Raw genomic sequence first — 15,445 nt, forward strand, 5'->3', positions numbered from 1 at the left:
TCTGAGGGACTTAGTGATAGTGGCAGAGAAAGTGTTTCATAAAAGAGATGGTACAGAGGAGAGGTAGAGGAGGGGGAGAAACAAATGGAGGAAAAGTGGGTAAAAGAGCAGAGGTGAGAGACTTGTGACCTGGCAAGGATCCTACTGGCAACCACGCCAAACCAGACCACCATAGGAGATGACTAAAACAGATGGCTTCTGGAGAAGAAGGTAAGGGGGGCCCTAAGGATCAAGAACGCACCCGCTTAAAAAAGAACAAATGTGTTGTTGAAAGGAAGAGGGCCGGCAGTCGCTGGTTGGGTCCTCTCGTGTGTGCAGCTTCAGGTCAGATTTGAACGGCCACCATGTCGAGCAAAAAAGCAAAGACCAAGACCACCAAAAAGCTCCCTCAGTGCGCAACGTCCAACGTGTTCGCCATGTTTGACTAGTCCCAGATCCAGGAGTTCAAAGAGGCCTTCAACATGATCGACCAGAACCGGGACGGCTTCATTGACAAGGAGGACCTGCACGACATGCTGGCGTCTCTGGGGAAGAACCCCACCGACGCCTACCTGGACGCCATGATGAACGAGGCTCCGGGCCCCATCAATTTCACCATGTTCCTCACCATGTTTGGAGAGAAGCTGAATGGCACTGACCCAGAGGACGTCATCAGAAACGCCTTCGCTTGCTTCGATGAGGAAGCCACAGGCACCATCCAGGAGGATTACCTGAGGGAGCTGCTGACTACCATGGGCGACCGCTTCACAGATGAGGAAGTGGATGAGCTGTACAGGGAGGCCCCCATGGACAAAAAGGGGAATTTCAACTACATCGAGTTCACGCGCATCCTCAAGCACGGAGCAAAAGACAAAGATGACTGAAGAGCTGCAGCTGACATTCCTGTTGAGTTTCCTTATTCACTTCATGTCTCAGACACGCACCCCCGTAGGACCTACTGTGTGCCACTTAGTTTCTCAGACACCCCCTCCTATAGGACCTACTGTGTACCATTTGGTTTCTCAGACAGCCCCACCCCCAAACCCCCTAAGGACCTACTGCGGGCCACTTAGTTTCACAGCCTTCCCTCTTTTTTAATGTATTTATTCCAGACCCTTTCTGCCACTTAGCATGCATATAATCAGACTGGAACGGGGACAATGTTGTAAATTGTACTGAAAATGAGATGCAAATAAAAAAAAATAAACCAATGTGAAAAAAAAAAAAAGAAAGGAAGAGGGCCACTGGGCCAAGGAGTGCCCCAAGAAAAAGAAGCCTATTCAAACCATCGCCTTCAAAGATATAAATAAAGATGAGAAATGGGTCAAGGGGCTCAGACCCCCTCCCTGAGCCCAGGGTAACCCTACAAGTAGAAGGGAAACCCACCAGCATCCTTGTAGATTGTGGGGCTCAACATTCTGTCTTGCTAAAGCCTGAAGGTAAAGTTTCTTCAAAAAGATCCTGGGTCCCAGGGGCAACAGGAATTAAATAGCACTCGTGGACTACCCGAAGAACTTGGGAGTAGGCAAGGTAAGCCACATGTTCCTTGTTGTGCCTAAATGCCCCGACTCCCTCTTGGGGAGAGATTTGTTGACATAAATGAGGACACAACTACATTTCTGCCCAGAAGGAGCCAATTAGATTAGATTCAGAAGGGAAGCCTATTCATGTCGTGAGCACCACTCTAGCTGAAGAATACCAGTTGTTCAAGCCCCTCCCACCGCAGAGGACAAAATTATTACTTGGCTAGAGAGAGATAGGAGGAGTCAAGACGGCTAGGCATTGGACCCCAATTTGGATTGAGCTCAAGTCAGGGGCTGAGGCTGTATGGGTCTGACAGTACCTCGTGCTTCTGATTGCCAGGGAAGGTATGGGATACCCCATATCAGGAGGCTATTAAGTGAAGGGATTCTGAGACATGATATTGACCTGGAACACACCCTTCCTGACAGTCAAGAAGCCGGAACTAATGATTATAGACTAATGAGTATGAGACTTAAGAAAGGTAAATTAGTGGGTTCGGTCCCCAGCTCCGAAAAATAGAACCAAAAAAAAAAAAAAAAAAAAAAAAAAGAAAGGTAAATTAGGGGTTGGGGATTTAGCTCAGTGGTAGAGAGCTTGCCTAGCAAGCGCAAGGCCCTGGGTTCGGTCCCCAGCTCTGAAAAAATGAAAAGAAAAAAAAAGAAAGGTAAATTAACAGGTTATAGATAACCAACCAATAGTTCCTAATCCCTACACCCTCCTGAGTGCAGTTCCTCCTGGCATACAGTACTGGATTTAAAAGATGCCTTCTTCAGCCTTTGAATGGCATGATCCAGGGTTTCAGATTAGCAGACAGCTGACTTTGACTCATCTGCCCCAAGGATTTAAAAACTTGCATACCACTTTTGATGAGGCCCTCCATGAAGACCTGAGTGGGTACAGAACCCAGCATCCTAAACTGATTCTCTACAGTATGTGTATGGCCACGTGGTGACAGCAGAGACCAAACAAGAATGCCTGGAGAGAACTTAGGATGTCTTGGAGGCCCTCAGGAATTTGAGCTACTGAATCTCTACTAAAAAAAAAAAAAGCCTAACTCTGCCAGCCACATGTGACCTATCTAGGGTACATATTAAAGGAAGGTCAGAGATGGCTCTCTGAGGCCACAAAGGAAAGTGTCCTGAGCCTTCCGACATTCAAGACTTCCCACCAGGTAAGGGGATTCTTGGGGTTCACTGGATTCTGCGCAATATGGGTACCAGGGTTTGCAGAAACAGCCAAGCCACTATATGAGGCCACTTGAGCCTCCTGAGAGCTTTGTCTGGACATCAGGAAGCCTTCGACACCTTAAAGAAGGTTGTAATGTCTACACCAGCCTTGGGGTTGCCACATGTGACTAAGCTCTTTCATTTCTTTGTGGACAGGAGATATGGGATAGCAAGAGGGTTATTAACGCAGATTCTTGGGCTCTGGTATTGACCAATGTCCTACCTCTCAAAGAAATCAGACCCAGTAGCCAGAGGCTAGCCTCCCTGTGTGTGTATGACCCTCCTGGTCAAGAATGCTGACAAACAGTCATTGAGCCAAAGTCTGACCATTGCCACACCTCATGCAATCAAAGGGGTACTTAAACAGACCCCCAAATGATGGCTCACCAATGCCACAATGATTCATTACCAGTCTCTCCTCTTAAATACCCTCAACTGCCCTGAGCCCTGCCACCCTGCTGCCTGACTCAGACCTGGATGGGCTCATGACCTATATGACTGCTCAGATATTTTGGCCTGTGAACACGGGACCAGACCAGATCTTCAGGATCCCACTTGATGGATACAGAGGTCAGATGGTTCACCGTTGGCAGCAGCTTTATTCGGGACAGACAGGTATGCTGAGGTGGTGATAGTCTCAAACATTGAGATGATATGGGTAGAGCCACTCCCAGCAAGAACATCAGCCCAGAAAGCTGAACTGATACTCTAACCAAGGCATTGGAACTGGGAAAAGGCAAAAGACCTAATAGTTGGTCTGCCTTTGCTGCTCATGTCCATGGTGGTGTGTGTGTGTGCGTGTGTGTGTGTGTGTGTGTGTGTGTGTGTGTGTGTGTGTGTGTGTTTTAGAGAGGCCTTCTGATGGCAGAAGGAAAGACTATCAAAAATAAAGAGGAAATCCTCTCCCTAACTCAGGGCTCTATGGGGGCCTAAAAAGCTGGCCATCCATCATCCACTGCTCAGGACACCAGAGAACGAAGGACCCAGTTTCAGCAGTCGGGCAGATGAAGCAGCTTGACTTACTGCCCTAGTAATCGAACCTCTCTTGCCCCTGACCACCCTGAGTCCGGGGGATCCTACACTCCCTGACCACCCTAAGTATTCAGAAGATTATGACAAGACCTGGGCTAGGATTTTGCCCATGTCCCAATGGCCCAGCATGGTGGAGAGCAGCGGACTGCAAACTCACTGTGCCAGGAGTGGGACTACACGTACTTCACAAGAGCCACTGCTCTTCCCACACGGGCGTCCGGAGAATGTAGGATCTGATACAGCATGCTAAGATCAAGATTAAGGATGCCAACTGGAAGATAGCTAAGATTGTCCAAAACTGAGAAGCTGCCAGCTTAACTCGGTGGCTATGAGAACCCCGGTAACAGGTTCAGGATCCAAAGCCTGCTGGGAGACAAGGCCTCATGGAGATTTAGACACAGATGTTTACTTGTGTTTATAGATACCTTTTCAGCATGGACTGAGACCTCTCCCACCAAAACATGAGACTGCTCAAACAATGAAGAAGAAACTGTTAGAAAAAATTATTCCAGGGTATGGCTTCCCACAACTTCCTACAAGACCAGATAATGGACGTGCTTTTGTGTCCCAGGTAAGCCAGGGATTTGCAAATATTCTGGGGATTGTTGGGAACTTCACTGTGCACATAGACCCCAGAGCTCAGGACAGGTAGATTGGATGAACAGGACTCTAAAAGAAACCTTAACTAAGTTGACCTTAGAGACTGGTGTGACTTGGTGGTTCTCCTCCTGGAACTCCCTGTACTGGATGGGACTCACCCTCTTTGAGATCATGTTTGCTTCTGCCCCTCCCACCATTCCTAACCTTCAGACAGAAAGAGGTCTTTGCTGAGTCAGAGGGCTGCCAACTATTGGACAACCTTAAGGGTGTCCAATGGGTCCACAAACATATCTGGCTTTAACTCTGTCCCCTCTGTGAAAAACGTCCACCTCTGGGGCTTCATCAATTCTGGCCTGGAGACTGGGTCCTAGTTGAGAGAAACTGCCAGGGGACACCAGAACCTCATTGGAAAGACCCCTACATCATCATTCTGACCACCCCCACCATACACACACCCGAATTGACTGGTTTGCACTTGAGGATGACCTGGACCAGCAGAGACAAAGAAAATAAAGGACTACCAAACACCCTTCCAACCCTCTCAAGCTCGAGTTACAATGAACCCGCTGAGCTGCTTTTGCACTACCCAACCCCACATCATCAACGTGGCCACAGGGAAAACTGTCAACTCAACATCCAAGATTATGCTCCAGGTACCTGGTTCCTCTGTGATCTGATGGGTAAAGAATGGGATCCCCCCCACCCTGAACAACTGTGGCACAGGCCCCAACCGATTATGGCCACAAGGAACATTTGGTACAATGGCAGACTCCATACCATGCTTCCCAGGTCTGCCTGCCCGGGACATTCTCACAGCCATGACCAAGACAATAAATGTGAAGGCCCTGAAGTCTTCTCTGTGTGGCCTGGGGATGCAGATCTACATGTACTCACACAGGTATATCAGACACACACGTGCACACTCACACATACATGTATACAAACAGGTACACCAGACACACAAATGTACACATAGCCACACACACAGGTACACCAAACTCACACATATACACACAAACAGGTACACCAGACACACAAATGTACATGCAGCCATACACATAGGTACACCAGACAGACACATATGCACACACATAAGTACACCAGATATACATATGTATACACATGTACACAAGCACACAGGTATACCAGACACATAGACACACCACACACACGCACAAACATACATACACATATGCAGAGATATATGTACAACCCCACATACATGTACATTCATGTGCATGCAGATACACATGCACACATAAGTACACATGTGCACACATATAAACCACACACAGGAATCACCACAAAAAGAGCCAGAGCACCTGACAGGAGGGTGAGTGCACACGTCTGGCCAGCACTTCATTGTCCCCATTACACCAGCACAGGTGACCTGGCCAAGAATGAAGACTCAAGGCAGTGAGGCTCCTGACTATGACAACTTATTTGAGGGGTTTCCATGCTGCTCCCAGGAAGGTGTTCTGGGCTTTGGGTGGTCATGCCTCTTTTCTAATACAAAGTCCTAGGAAAGGAAGGGCCTGTTGCAGTGGCAAGGTCTGTCCACTCACGCCTGGAAGGCTTGTCCTGTCTGGGGTTCTCTCCATTGTGGGCCTCCTGCTTTGGAAGTTTAGGTAGGACCAATAGAGCAGTGGGGGTCTGGCTTCTTCTGCACGTGAAGGGGCTTCCTGGGGGGAGGATGTCCCCCCACTGAGATGAGGCTGACCTGTTGGAGACTGGAGAGGAGACACTGGGTTAGTTTGTGGGGGTTCTGCTTCCTGGGGTTCCTGAGGTTCCACACAGTAAATGCCCTGGAGGGAATAGGCCATTTGTAAATGGTCCCACCCCCACATCCACCAACCGTGAAACACGGTGCAAGAACAGCCACATGAAACACACATGCAGTTAAAATCTTCTAGTGTTGGGCTGGGGAGATGGCTCAGGGGTAGGTGCTTGCTACACAGTCATGAGGACCTCAGTCCTGAATATCCAGAGCCCAGTGCAAATCTGGGAGTAGCTGCTTCTGCCTGTGACCAGTGCTGTAGGCTACCATAATAAGGTCTCAGAGAAGGAGCAGGGCATATGGTGTCCTCTTTGGCCTGCATGTCCCCCTACACTTTTGCCTATATTGACATCACTTATAATTTTAAACTTTGAGGCTGAACCTCTGAAAGTAAAAGGGCTCATCTCTTGCTCTCTGGCAGGGGCTGGGCGGGCACCAGTTTACACCCACAACAGCCTGGGGCTCCCTCTGAACGGCACAGAAAGCTGGTGACCTTGCAGGAGGTAGGTAAGCTGAGGGCTGTGCCATACGCTGCCTGGAAGTGCTGGGCACTGGGTAAGAAGTGCTGTGGGCCAATCCTGCAGCCCCGAGCCTGGTGCCTCACACTGACCTTATTTGAACATTGGGGCTGGTGTGGGCACTAAAATGGGGGCTACAGGGTGAACCCTCATTCAGTCTCATGGTGTCCTCATTAGAAGAAGAGCTGGGGAGAGGAGAAAAGTGCTGGCTGAACAAGCCTAAAGGCCTGGGTTCAAATCCCCAGCACCTGTGTAAGAGGAGAAAGGGAAGGAGGCAGGAGCAGGGTGGGTAAGGGTACACTTGCATCCCACCCAACAGGGGGCTCTCTGGTGTTCCCTGGCCAGCCTAGCCTACTTGGCAAATCCTGGGCTAGTGAGAGACTGTCTCAAGACACATGTGTGTGCATGTGCTTATACAGATGCACTCACTCATGCAACTTGCACACACATATACACTCAGATATGCACCATTCACATGCAACAGGATACCAGAGAACAGATGACCTCCTGGGACCCAAGGAGGGAGATGGGGTACTAATCTGTCCCTAATGGTTCTCAGAGGTGTCTCCATCCATGGAAGGAGCAAACTGTGCCTGCTGGGTCTGGCCTCACATGGGCTTTGAGGATTTGAACTTGGGTCCTCACACAGTGTGGGGCTGGAGCTGGGCTAGTGGCCAGCTGTGGTATCCCTTCCTGGGAGGCATGTTCCTCCAGCCACACAGGTGGGTCTGGCTGGAGACATCAGTTTCACATGGCAGGGTGACAGCTGGCCTTGAGGTTGACTATGGGTGCAGTGCAGGTACGTGCTCATGTGTGTACAAGCACACACATACCCCCCCGACACACACACACACACACACACACACACACACACACACACACACACACAGTGATCCCTGTAGACACATCCCGAGGAAGGGAAAAGTGTGTGGACAGTATATGTGTGAGTCAGTCACCTGCAGAACTCTGCAGAAGATTTCCAGAGCCGAGACATAGAACATGAGGCACAAAGTGCTTGCCACAGGGCTGTGAGGACCCAAGTTCAAATCCTCAAAGCCCATGTGAGGCCAGACCCAGCAGGCACAGTTGCTCCTTCCAGGGACAGAAGTGGAGCGGAAGTTGAGGGCCAGCTAGGCTGCTGGACTGGACAGGTTAGGGACAACACCACAATTGTTCTCAGGTCTCCACACTTACACCTAGGCAGTCGCACACGCAATAACAAGATAAAGAGGTAGAAATCATGAAAAGTGCTGCTTCTATCCAGAAAGACCATATCTTAAGGTTAGAGAGGGCAGGAGGGTCACCTGTCACCACGCAGCCCGGCAGAGCCAGGCCATAGGGGCTCACCGCGCAGATGGGAGGAAGCTCCTGCCACAGCCATTATGATGAGTACATGTTGTCAATCTGTGCTTTGTATTTCTGGGTTATGAGATCTCTCTTAAGTTTTGATGTTGGTCCTATGGAGAGAGGACAGAGTAGTCAGGTTGTAGAGGTGACTGGATGTGCTACTGCTCCTGCCGTCAGTGAGTGGGGATTACGGGATGGCCACACAGATGGGTCATTGTGGAGATTCTGGCTATAGTGGAATTTTTTTTCAAGATGTATTTAATTTTTAACTATGTATCTTACGTATCTGTGAGGTATATGAGTGTGCAAGTGCTTGTGCTGCATGTACACATTTTGCAGAGGCCAGAAGAGGGTGTGGAGATTACAGATGACTGTGAGCTGCCAAGCTTAGCTGCTGGGATCTGATTCCGGGTCCTCGACAAGAGCAGGCTGTGTTCTAATGGTGAGAGGAGCCCCAGCCCCATGGTAAGAATGGCACTTCCAGAGCACGAAGGTGTCTGCCCTGGTGAAGAGGCAAAGTTGGTGAGGGTAAAGTGTCTTTGTGCCCTAGCTGGTCCCTTAGACCTAAACCCCAGGGAAGGGTCAGGCCCAGACCCAGGTGCCTTGGGCCCAAGCCAAGTGACTCACCCAGCTCCCCACCCTGGATGGAAAAGTCTTTCTCCAAGATGATCCACTTTCGAATTCTATGTGAGTCAGAGACTGCTTGCTGATTCACGATGTCTATGCCATACTGGATGGCCGTGTAGACCACTGGGTCTCGAATCTTCAAAATGTCCGACACAGTGACTGCTTGGCTACCCAGCATCTGGCAGAAGCTGATGGCCTCCAGGTTCAGCTTGTCCAAGGGCTCTCCACTCATCTGGTCTGTCTCACACTGCCCCAGGACAATCTGTCACCATGCCCACTCCCCACCACCCACCCTCCATCACCCCTGACCCCCAACCCGGGTGCTGAAGAAGAAGAAAGCAGAGCCGGTTCCAGCAGCCCTCTCCCCACCGCCCGACCCTGGAGCTGGTGGGGACATTACCTTCAGTGTCAACAGCATGCTCAGGAATTTGGCCTTGTCACCCACCAGCATGGCATGGCTGATGATGGGGATTTTCTCTTTCACCAGGGTCTCAATTGGGATGGGCCATATGTTCTCACCACCAGCAGTTATCAGGACTTCTGGAATGAGAGCCTAGCTTGGTACAGGTCCCCACTAACCTGGGATCAGGTTGGAGGTTGCAATAGCTTCCCTTCTTGCACCCCAAGTCCCCACCCCACCCACTCCTGCTTCCTCCCAACATCTGCACCCTCACAGCACACCATCTGTCTGCCAGTTTGTCAAACCACACAATTGTGCAGCCCAGGACACCCCCAGTCCACAGTTCTCCTGCCCCAGTCTCCCAAGTGCTGAAGTGACAGGGCCACCTTCAGGTTCTCTCTGAAGCTTCTCTGACACTTCCTGGCCTCACCTGGCCCTCAACACCTCTCTGCTGCTTGGCAAAGCTGACAGACAGACTGCAGTCTCACCCCAGCACAAATCTAGAGCAACCTGTCTGTCCCCAAGGCTACTGCTGTAGGATGACAGGAAGGGACCTTGTGAGTGGGGAACACTACTCTCTCCAGTGCTCCTAGTACCTGACATCCTGACATCCCCTGCCAGCTCCCCAGCACACCCAGTGCCCTTTGTCCCAGATGAGCCTGGCACCTTTGATGCGGCCGGTGATATAAAGGAAATCGTGGCTGTCCAGGCGGCCAATGTCCCCAGAGTGCAGCCAACCATCTTCATCCAATACTTCCAACGTGGCATCCTCCTTACCCAGGTAGCCCATGAAGACATGGCGGCCCCACATGCACACCTCACCCACACCATCTTTGTTCTGCTTGTACAGCATATTCTTACAGCCATTCAGGACTTTGCCACAACTGTTAGGGACATGATAGAGGGAGGGGAGGGTCAGAGACTGAGCAGTCCCAGCTAAATTCACACCCCTCTGAGACCCAGTGGATTTCAGTCTGACCCAGCATTCAGATTCTCAACGTTCTATATGTCTGGAAGCCCTGCAGATTCCTGTCTTCATGGATGTGAAGAAAATAAGCCCCCTGAAGACCTAACAGGAGGCTATGAGCCACCTCCCATGTGAGAACACCACAGACCATAGCACACCTTTAATCCCAGCACTCAGGAGGCAGAGGCAGTCAGAACTCCATGAGCTCAAGGCCATCCTGGTCTACAGAGTTGGTTCTAGGACAGCCAGGGCTACACAGACCCTGTCTTGAAAAAGCAAAACAAAACAACAAAAATACAAAAATACTAACAAACAAAAGACCAATCTGGAATCTTCCCAGAGAGGGAATGTATGGAAGGCTGCTTCCAAGCTCATGAGAAGAGGGAGGCACAGAGGGGAAACTGGGGCAGTGGCTTATGCCCACCGCTTAGAGAGACCTTGTGTGCACAGTAGGTAGCCACACGCCTCACACAGCATCAGTAGGTGGAGAAGGCCACATACAGCTGAGGCAGCTACAAGGGGGTGTGAACAGTGCAAAGACACCATCAACACACAGCCTCTCCTCCTCGTCCATCTCTCCTTTCTCCACCTTCTCCTACCCCTCTTATTTTTTATTATCGTTAATTTGCTCCCTCAGTTGCATTCTGGACACTAGCAAGCCTCAAGCAAAAGCAGAAAGTCAAATGTATAACACAGTGGTGGGAGCGGATCGGGAAACAAACCAAAGGATTCTGGGAGAGGCTGGGCTCCCAGTAGAGTCGTCTGCAGTGTGTGTGTGTGTGTGTGTGTGTGTGTGTGTGTGTGTGTGTGTGTGTGTGTGTATGTCTGTGTGGTGTATGTGTGTAGGTGTATGTGTATATATGTGTGTATATGTGTATGTGTGTATGTGTGTGCTTGCATTGCTGTGGCCCAGCCAGGCAACCTGGTGAGCTGAGCTATGCAGAATAATCCAGAAAGGAGCTACAGAGATGCTTAAGGTCAAGCAATCCCAAGTTCATACAACACTTAAGTGACACTGGGAAGAACACTGTGTTTCAGAAAGCAATCTCTTCTTCTTCCTGTGTTCCTCTTTCCAGAACACAGCCTCCTGGAAAGTGATTTGTTAAAACTCAGGAAGTAATGGACACTCACAAGTCTTGAAAAGTTCCTAAAATGTACAAGGCCCCAGAGTCCAGCTCCAGTTCCCACAAGCAGTTATATAATTCTGGGGAGACTCTAAGAACTATCTTCTTAATGTGCAGGAACTTTGTACACGGATTTTGTGAGGTGTGGTCCAGGTTATAGTGGATTTGTAGGTGATGTTCTGTTTTGAGTCATACCTACTCCTGTCAGTGGCCCCTGACCTGTGACCCCTGACCCACAATCACCCCAATAAACATGTTAAGTTGAATTTGGGAGGCTGCACTTGGGAGGCAGCATTTCTTTGGTATTTTGTTGCCTTATTTGGGGTAAACAGACATTTGTTCAAGTGTCTCCAGGAAAAGTCACACAACATGATAGATGGTTTGACAAGTGCCCTTCCCCTGAAAGTTGTGTGATAAGCCTGGGCTAGGAGGCTGGAGAATGGAGCCCTCGTGATACCCAGGCTCAGGATGTATCCCAGTCATTGGTCACCTCCCCCTTTGTGTCCCTGCCCCACAACACTGGAGATCTGAGGGCTACAGGAGCCTGGTACCTCAGAACTCTGTAGATACTCTTGCAGGAGACTGTGTGGGGTCCGGAACACTCAGTCATCCCATAGATCTCACCAATGGGGATATCCAGGCTGAGAAAGAACTCCGAGACATCCTGAGAGAGGGGTGAAGCCCCACTGAAGAAGGTGTGGCAGTTGTCCAAGCCCAGGGAGGTTCTGACCTTCGTGAACACAAGGGCCTTTGCCATGCGGTAATTCATGGGGATGTCTCGCTTCCTGGAGATGGCATCAATAAGGAGACATAGCTTCAGACAGCAGAGCCTCCTCCATGTTCCCTCACACCCATTACAGAAGAGAACACTGCCTACCCCAGCATCTTCTTGGTATTGACCTTCAAGCCAAGCATCTTTGCCCATGCAAATGCCTTTTTTCTCAGGTTGGAGGACTTGGCCACATTTTCCTTGATGGTGTCCTGCATCTTTTCCCAGACGCGTGGCACCCCCAGGAAATAAGTAGGCTTCACCTCTTGAAGAGTGTACACCAAGGTGCCCTGTGTGGGATGGAGCAGATGAGTACTGCAGTGCTTTCACAAGCCACACATGTCTCTCACGTGTCCATCACGTGTCCCTCACATACCCATCACATGTCCATCACGTGTCCTTCATGTGTCCCTCATGTCTCTCACATATCATCACATGTCCCTCACATGTCCATCACATGCCCTTCATGTGTCCCTCACATGTCCCTCATGTGTCCATCACCTGTCCCTCACATGTCCATTACATGTACCTCATGTGTTCTTCTCCCTTCTCTCTTAGTGTGGCCTTTGCTACAGGCCTGGGGAACAACCCCCTGGCTTCAAAGCAGCCAGTCAGACTCAGATTCACACACTCCACCCCATATATGCATGTTTGCGTGTGTGCATGTGTGTGCAAGTGTGCTTGTATATATGTATGTGCATGTGTATATATGTGTGTATCTGTGCAGAAACATAAAAGCTGATACACATAACGGGACCAACACACATTTTACATTTATGATCATCTGACTTTTAGCACATCGTCTAGGTAGTTCACTGCAGCTGGGGAAGGACAGTAATGTACAAACGTAAAGTCATGCTTGGCCTATGGTCCTACTTCTCACTAAGTATGAAAAACAACTCTAAAGGAAAAATTGAGAGTAACAAGTGGCTAAATGAAAACAGGAGAAAGGCTCTGCCATAGTGGAGCATGTGGGAAATCAATAACCTGACCCTCATCAAAGCCAAAGGTTTCCCTCATGCTTCAAAAGACCACAAAGGGGAAACCAAAAACCAAAAACCCAAAACCACAAAAACCAAAAAGATGGTCAAAGAACTGGAAGGAGACATTTGCAAATTATGGTATCTGGTAACAATTCATTGCCTCAATATGTAAAGAACCCTTAAAAATCAACATGATTGGATCTACAAAGAAAACTTTAAATTCAAAGGATTTGAACAGAAATGAAATCTAAGTGCTTCTCCATTTCTCTTTGGAAAAGAGCAATCCTCTCAATGATATCAACCAAACTCGGCATAACAAGATGCAGAGGGAGGCTGCACTCGGGATGTGTTGTATGAAAGAAGAATAAAGAAAAAGAAAAAAACATAAAGAACAAAAAGAAATTAAATCCAAGGGGTCAATGAACCGATGAGAAGTCCAGCATTATCATTAATCATGAAGACAACGTCTTTGAGGATGGTCACATGCTGCTCCACACCCAGGAGACATGAATGAGGATGGCACTTTTTAAAATGGATACATAACTTGCATTGGGAGGCAGTGGTGAAGCAGGGAATCCAGTGAGACTCCCACATTGATAAAAGTGCCCCCAAATGGGGACCTCTGGAGGCCCTTGGGTCAGTCAAAATGCAACACATTCCAAGGTGCAGAACTCCACATTGAACCCTCACCATGCATTCTGTCTCAATTTACAAACAAAACACCCGGGGACCGACAAGCCCACACATGCAGCAGAGAACCACTGCATTATTCCTGCGGCCACTCTGCCTCTCCCTTGAGAGGGAGCCTCTTACTGAACCTGAGACTTGACTAACTACCAAGCAATCCCCTAGAGATCTCCTTCTCTGTCTGACAGCCACATGCAGCTCTTTACATGAGTGTTCAGGGTTTGAACTCAGGTCCTAAGGTTTGTGCAGCAAGCACACGCACTCACACACACACACACACACACACACACACACACACACACACACACACACACACACGATGTTTTAGAAGGAAGTGGCCATTCCTTCTAGAAAATGGAAAGGGCAGGAAACAGTCTCGGTAACAGCTCTGTCCTGGTGATGCCTCCATTTAGCCATACAGAGCCCAGTTTGACTCTCTAACCCAGAGCTCGAGAGAACCAAGAAAACACATGTGTTGTGCTACATGGCTCCTTTTCTTGTCATGGCAGCTGGAGGTAAGGTGAACTCCATACTTCTCAGCTGGTTTTTGGAAGTCTGCAGAGTCCATACATAAAGGAAATGGATACTCCCTTCCCTGTATATTCTGAAAAATTTACCAAAGGGTCATCTCCAGCGACAGAAGGAAGAAAAAGAAGAAAGAAAAAGAAGATAAGAGTAAAGACCCTGGAAAATGCGGCCCAAGCTGGGCGCCACCACAGGGCCTCAGAGCAGTGTGCCCCGGGCACTGCTCAAACCCTTCCTGGTCTCTCGTAGCCACAGCTTCTTACCTGCAGAGCTGCAGTAGTGGAGTTGGACTCTGGCCTGGGCCCAGTGTCCACCTTGCAGGTAAACACAAAGATCAACTCCCTTGTGATGTGGAATAGTTTTGGCCTGACTCGTGCTCAGAATGCCCCAGGAGTCTGTCTGAATTACTAAACTGACATCTTTTCTTGGGTTGGTCCTTGGACCTACCTGGCTTGTCTCACTTCATTCCAATTATGACTTGACCTCAATAAGCTATAAAACCCCACCTCGGGTTTCCCTTTCAGTTAGCCCAACTGAAGAAAACAACATGGTAATATACTGGTTCACAGTGGAATGCTGGAGGAAAAACTGGCATGAAGAAACGTCTCCCAACCGGAAAACAACTGATAACTCTAGGAAAAACAAAAGTTTTAACAGACAGGGCTGGGGCTGTCTGGCTAGCCCTTGGCTGTGGTTATAAAGCAAATTTTATTTTCAGAAGATGGAGAAGGGAGAGAGGATGGAGACAGTGAAGGAGTCAGATGCTCATTTAACACATAGGAAAATAATACATGACAAATAAAAAGAAATGGTAATGTCACATAGTATTCCAAAACACTAGAGGTGCATACAAAAGAAATCATCTCAATGTATGAGCTACGTGTCGCCCAGAGCCTTAGACTGGGAAGTGGGGAAGAGTTGTGGTGTTGTCCCAGCACTTGGGGAGCAGGGCCTGGGAGATCTCTGTGACCTTCAGAAAGCCAAGCAAAGCTCAGGTCTTATCTGACTTCTCCACAGCATTGTGTAAGGTCTCCTGAAATCCAGCTGTTAACACTTCTATGGCAAAAAGCCCAACACCTTCCTGGCATGCAAGCTAGACCCCGGCAAACAGAATCAGAGCTCCTCAGGGGCTCTACTCACATAACCATGTGTGAGCATACACACACACACACACACACACACACACACACACACACACACACCTCATACATGTGAGTGCACACACACCCCATACACATACACACTCCACACACACACTCCATACACACATACACCATATACACATACACACACATACACCCTATACATGTGTGCACACACACACCATACACACACCTCCATACCACTTAGACCCCATACA

The 15,445-nt window shown here is 49.1% G+C and overlaps 1 protein-coding gene and 1 pseudogene across 15 annotated transcripts in view; one reads left to right on the forward strand and one right to left on the reverse strand.

Annotated features, from left to right (window-relative positions):
* Positions 1–432: 432 nt before the first annotated feature.
* Myl12b-ps2 (myosin light chain 12B, pseudogene 2) lies at positions 433–953 on the forward strand (annotated as a pseudogene).
* Positions 954–5,784: 4,831 nt separating this feature from the next.
* The window catches only part of Acsbg2 (acyl-CoA synthetase bubblegum family member 2), a 31,711-nt gene continuing 22,050 nt past the window's right edge, over positions 5,785–15,445 (reverse strand). For 5 of the 15 annotated variants that reach the window (XR_015628495.1, XR_015628494.1, XR_015628493.1 and 2 more), the window contains 8 exons: positions 11,999–12,180; positions 11,673–11,906; positions 9,697–9,914; positions 9,031–9,170; positions 8,631–8,877; positions 8,286–8,505; positions 8,004–8,113; positions 5,785–6,091 (listed from right to left, as the gene is read on the reverse strand). Coding sequence is in view for 5 of the 15 variants with exons in the window: in XM_087565036.1 (XP_087421162.1) it covers positions 8,037–8,113; positions 8,631–8,877; positions 9,031–9,170; positions 9,697–9,914; positions 11,673–11,906; positions 11,999–12,180 (1,098 nt within the window). In the remaining 10 variants the exon portion in view is untranslated. The remainder of the gene's footprint in view (positions 6,092–8,003; positions 8,114–8,285; positions 8,506–8,630; positions 8,878–9,030; positions 9,171–9,696; positions 9,915–11,672; positions 11,907–11,998; positions 12,181–15,445) is intronic. The other 10 variants (XM_087565036.1, XM_087565035.1, XM_087565034.1 and 7 more) reach the window with 2 other exon arrangements.

The sequence above is a fragment of the Rattus norvegicus genome, chromosome 9, assembly GCF_021556685.1.
Source record: "Rattus norvegicus strain SHRSP/BbbUtx chromosome 9, alternate assembly SHRSP_T2T, whole genome shotgun sequence".
Lineage (NCBI taxonomy): Eukaryota > Metazoa > Chordata > Mammalia > Rodentia > Muridae > Rattus > Rattus norvegicus.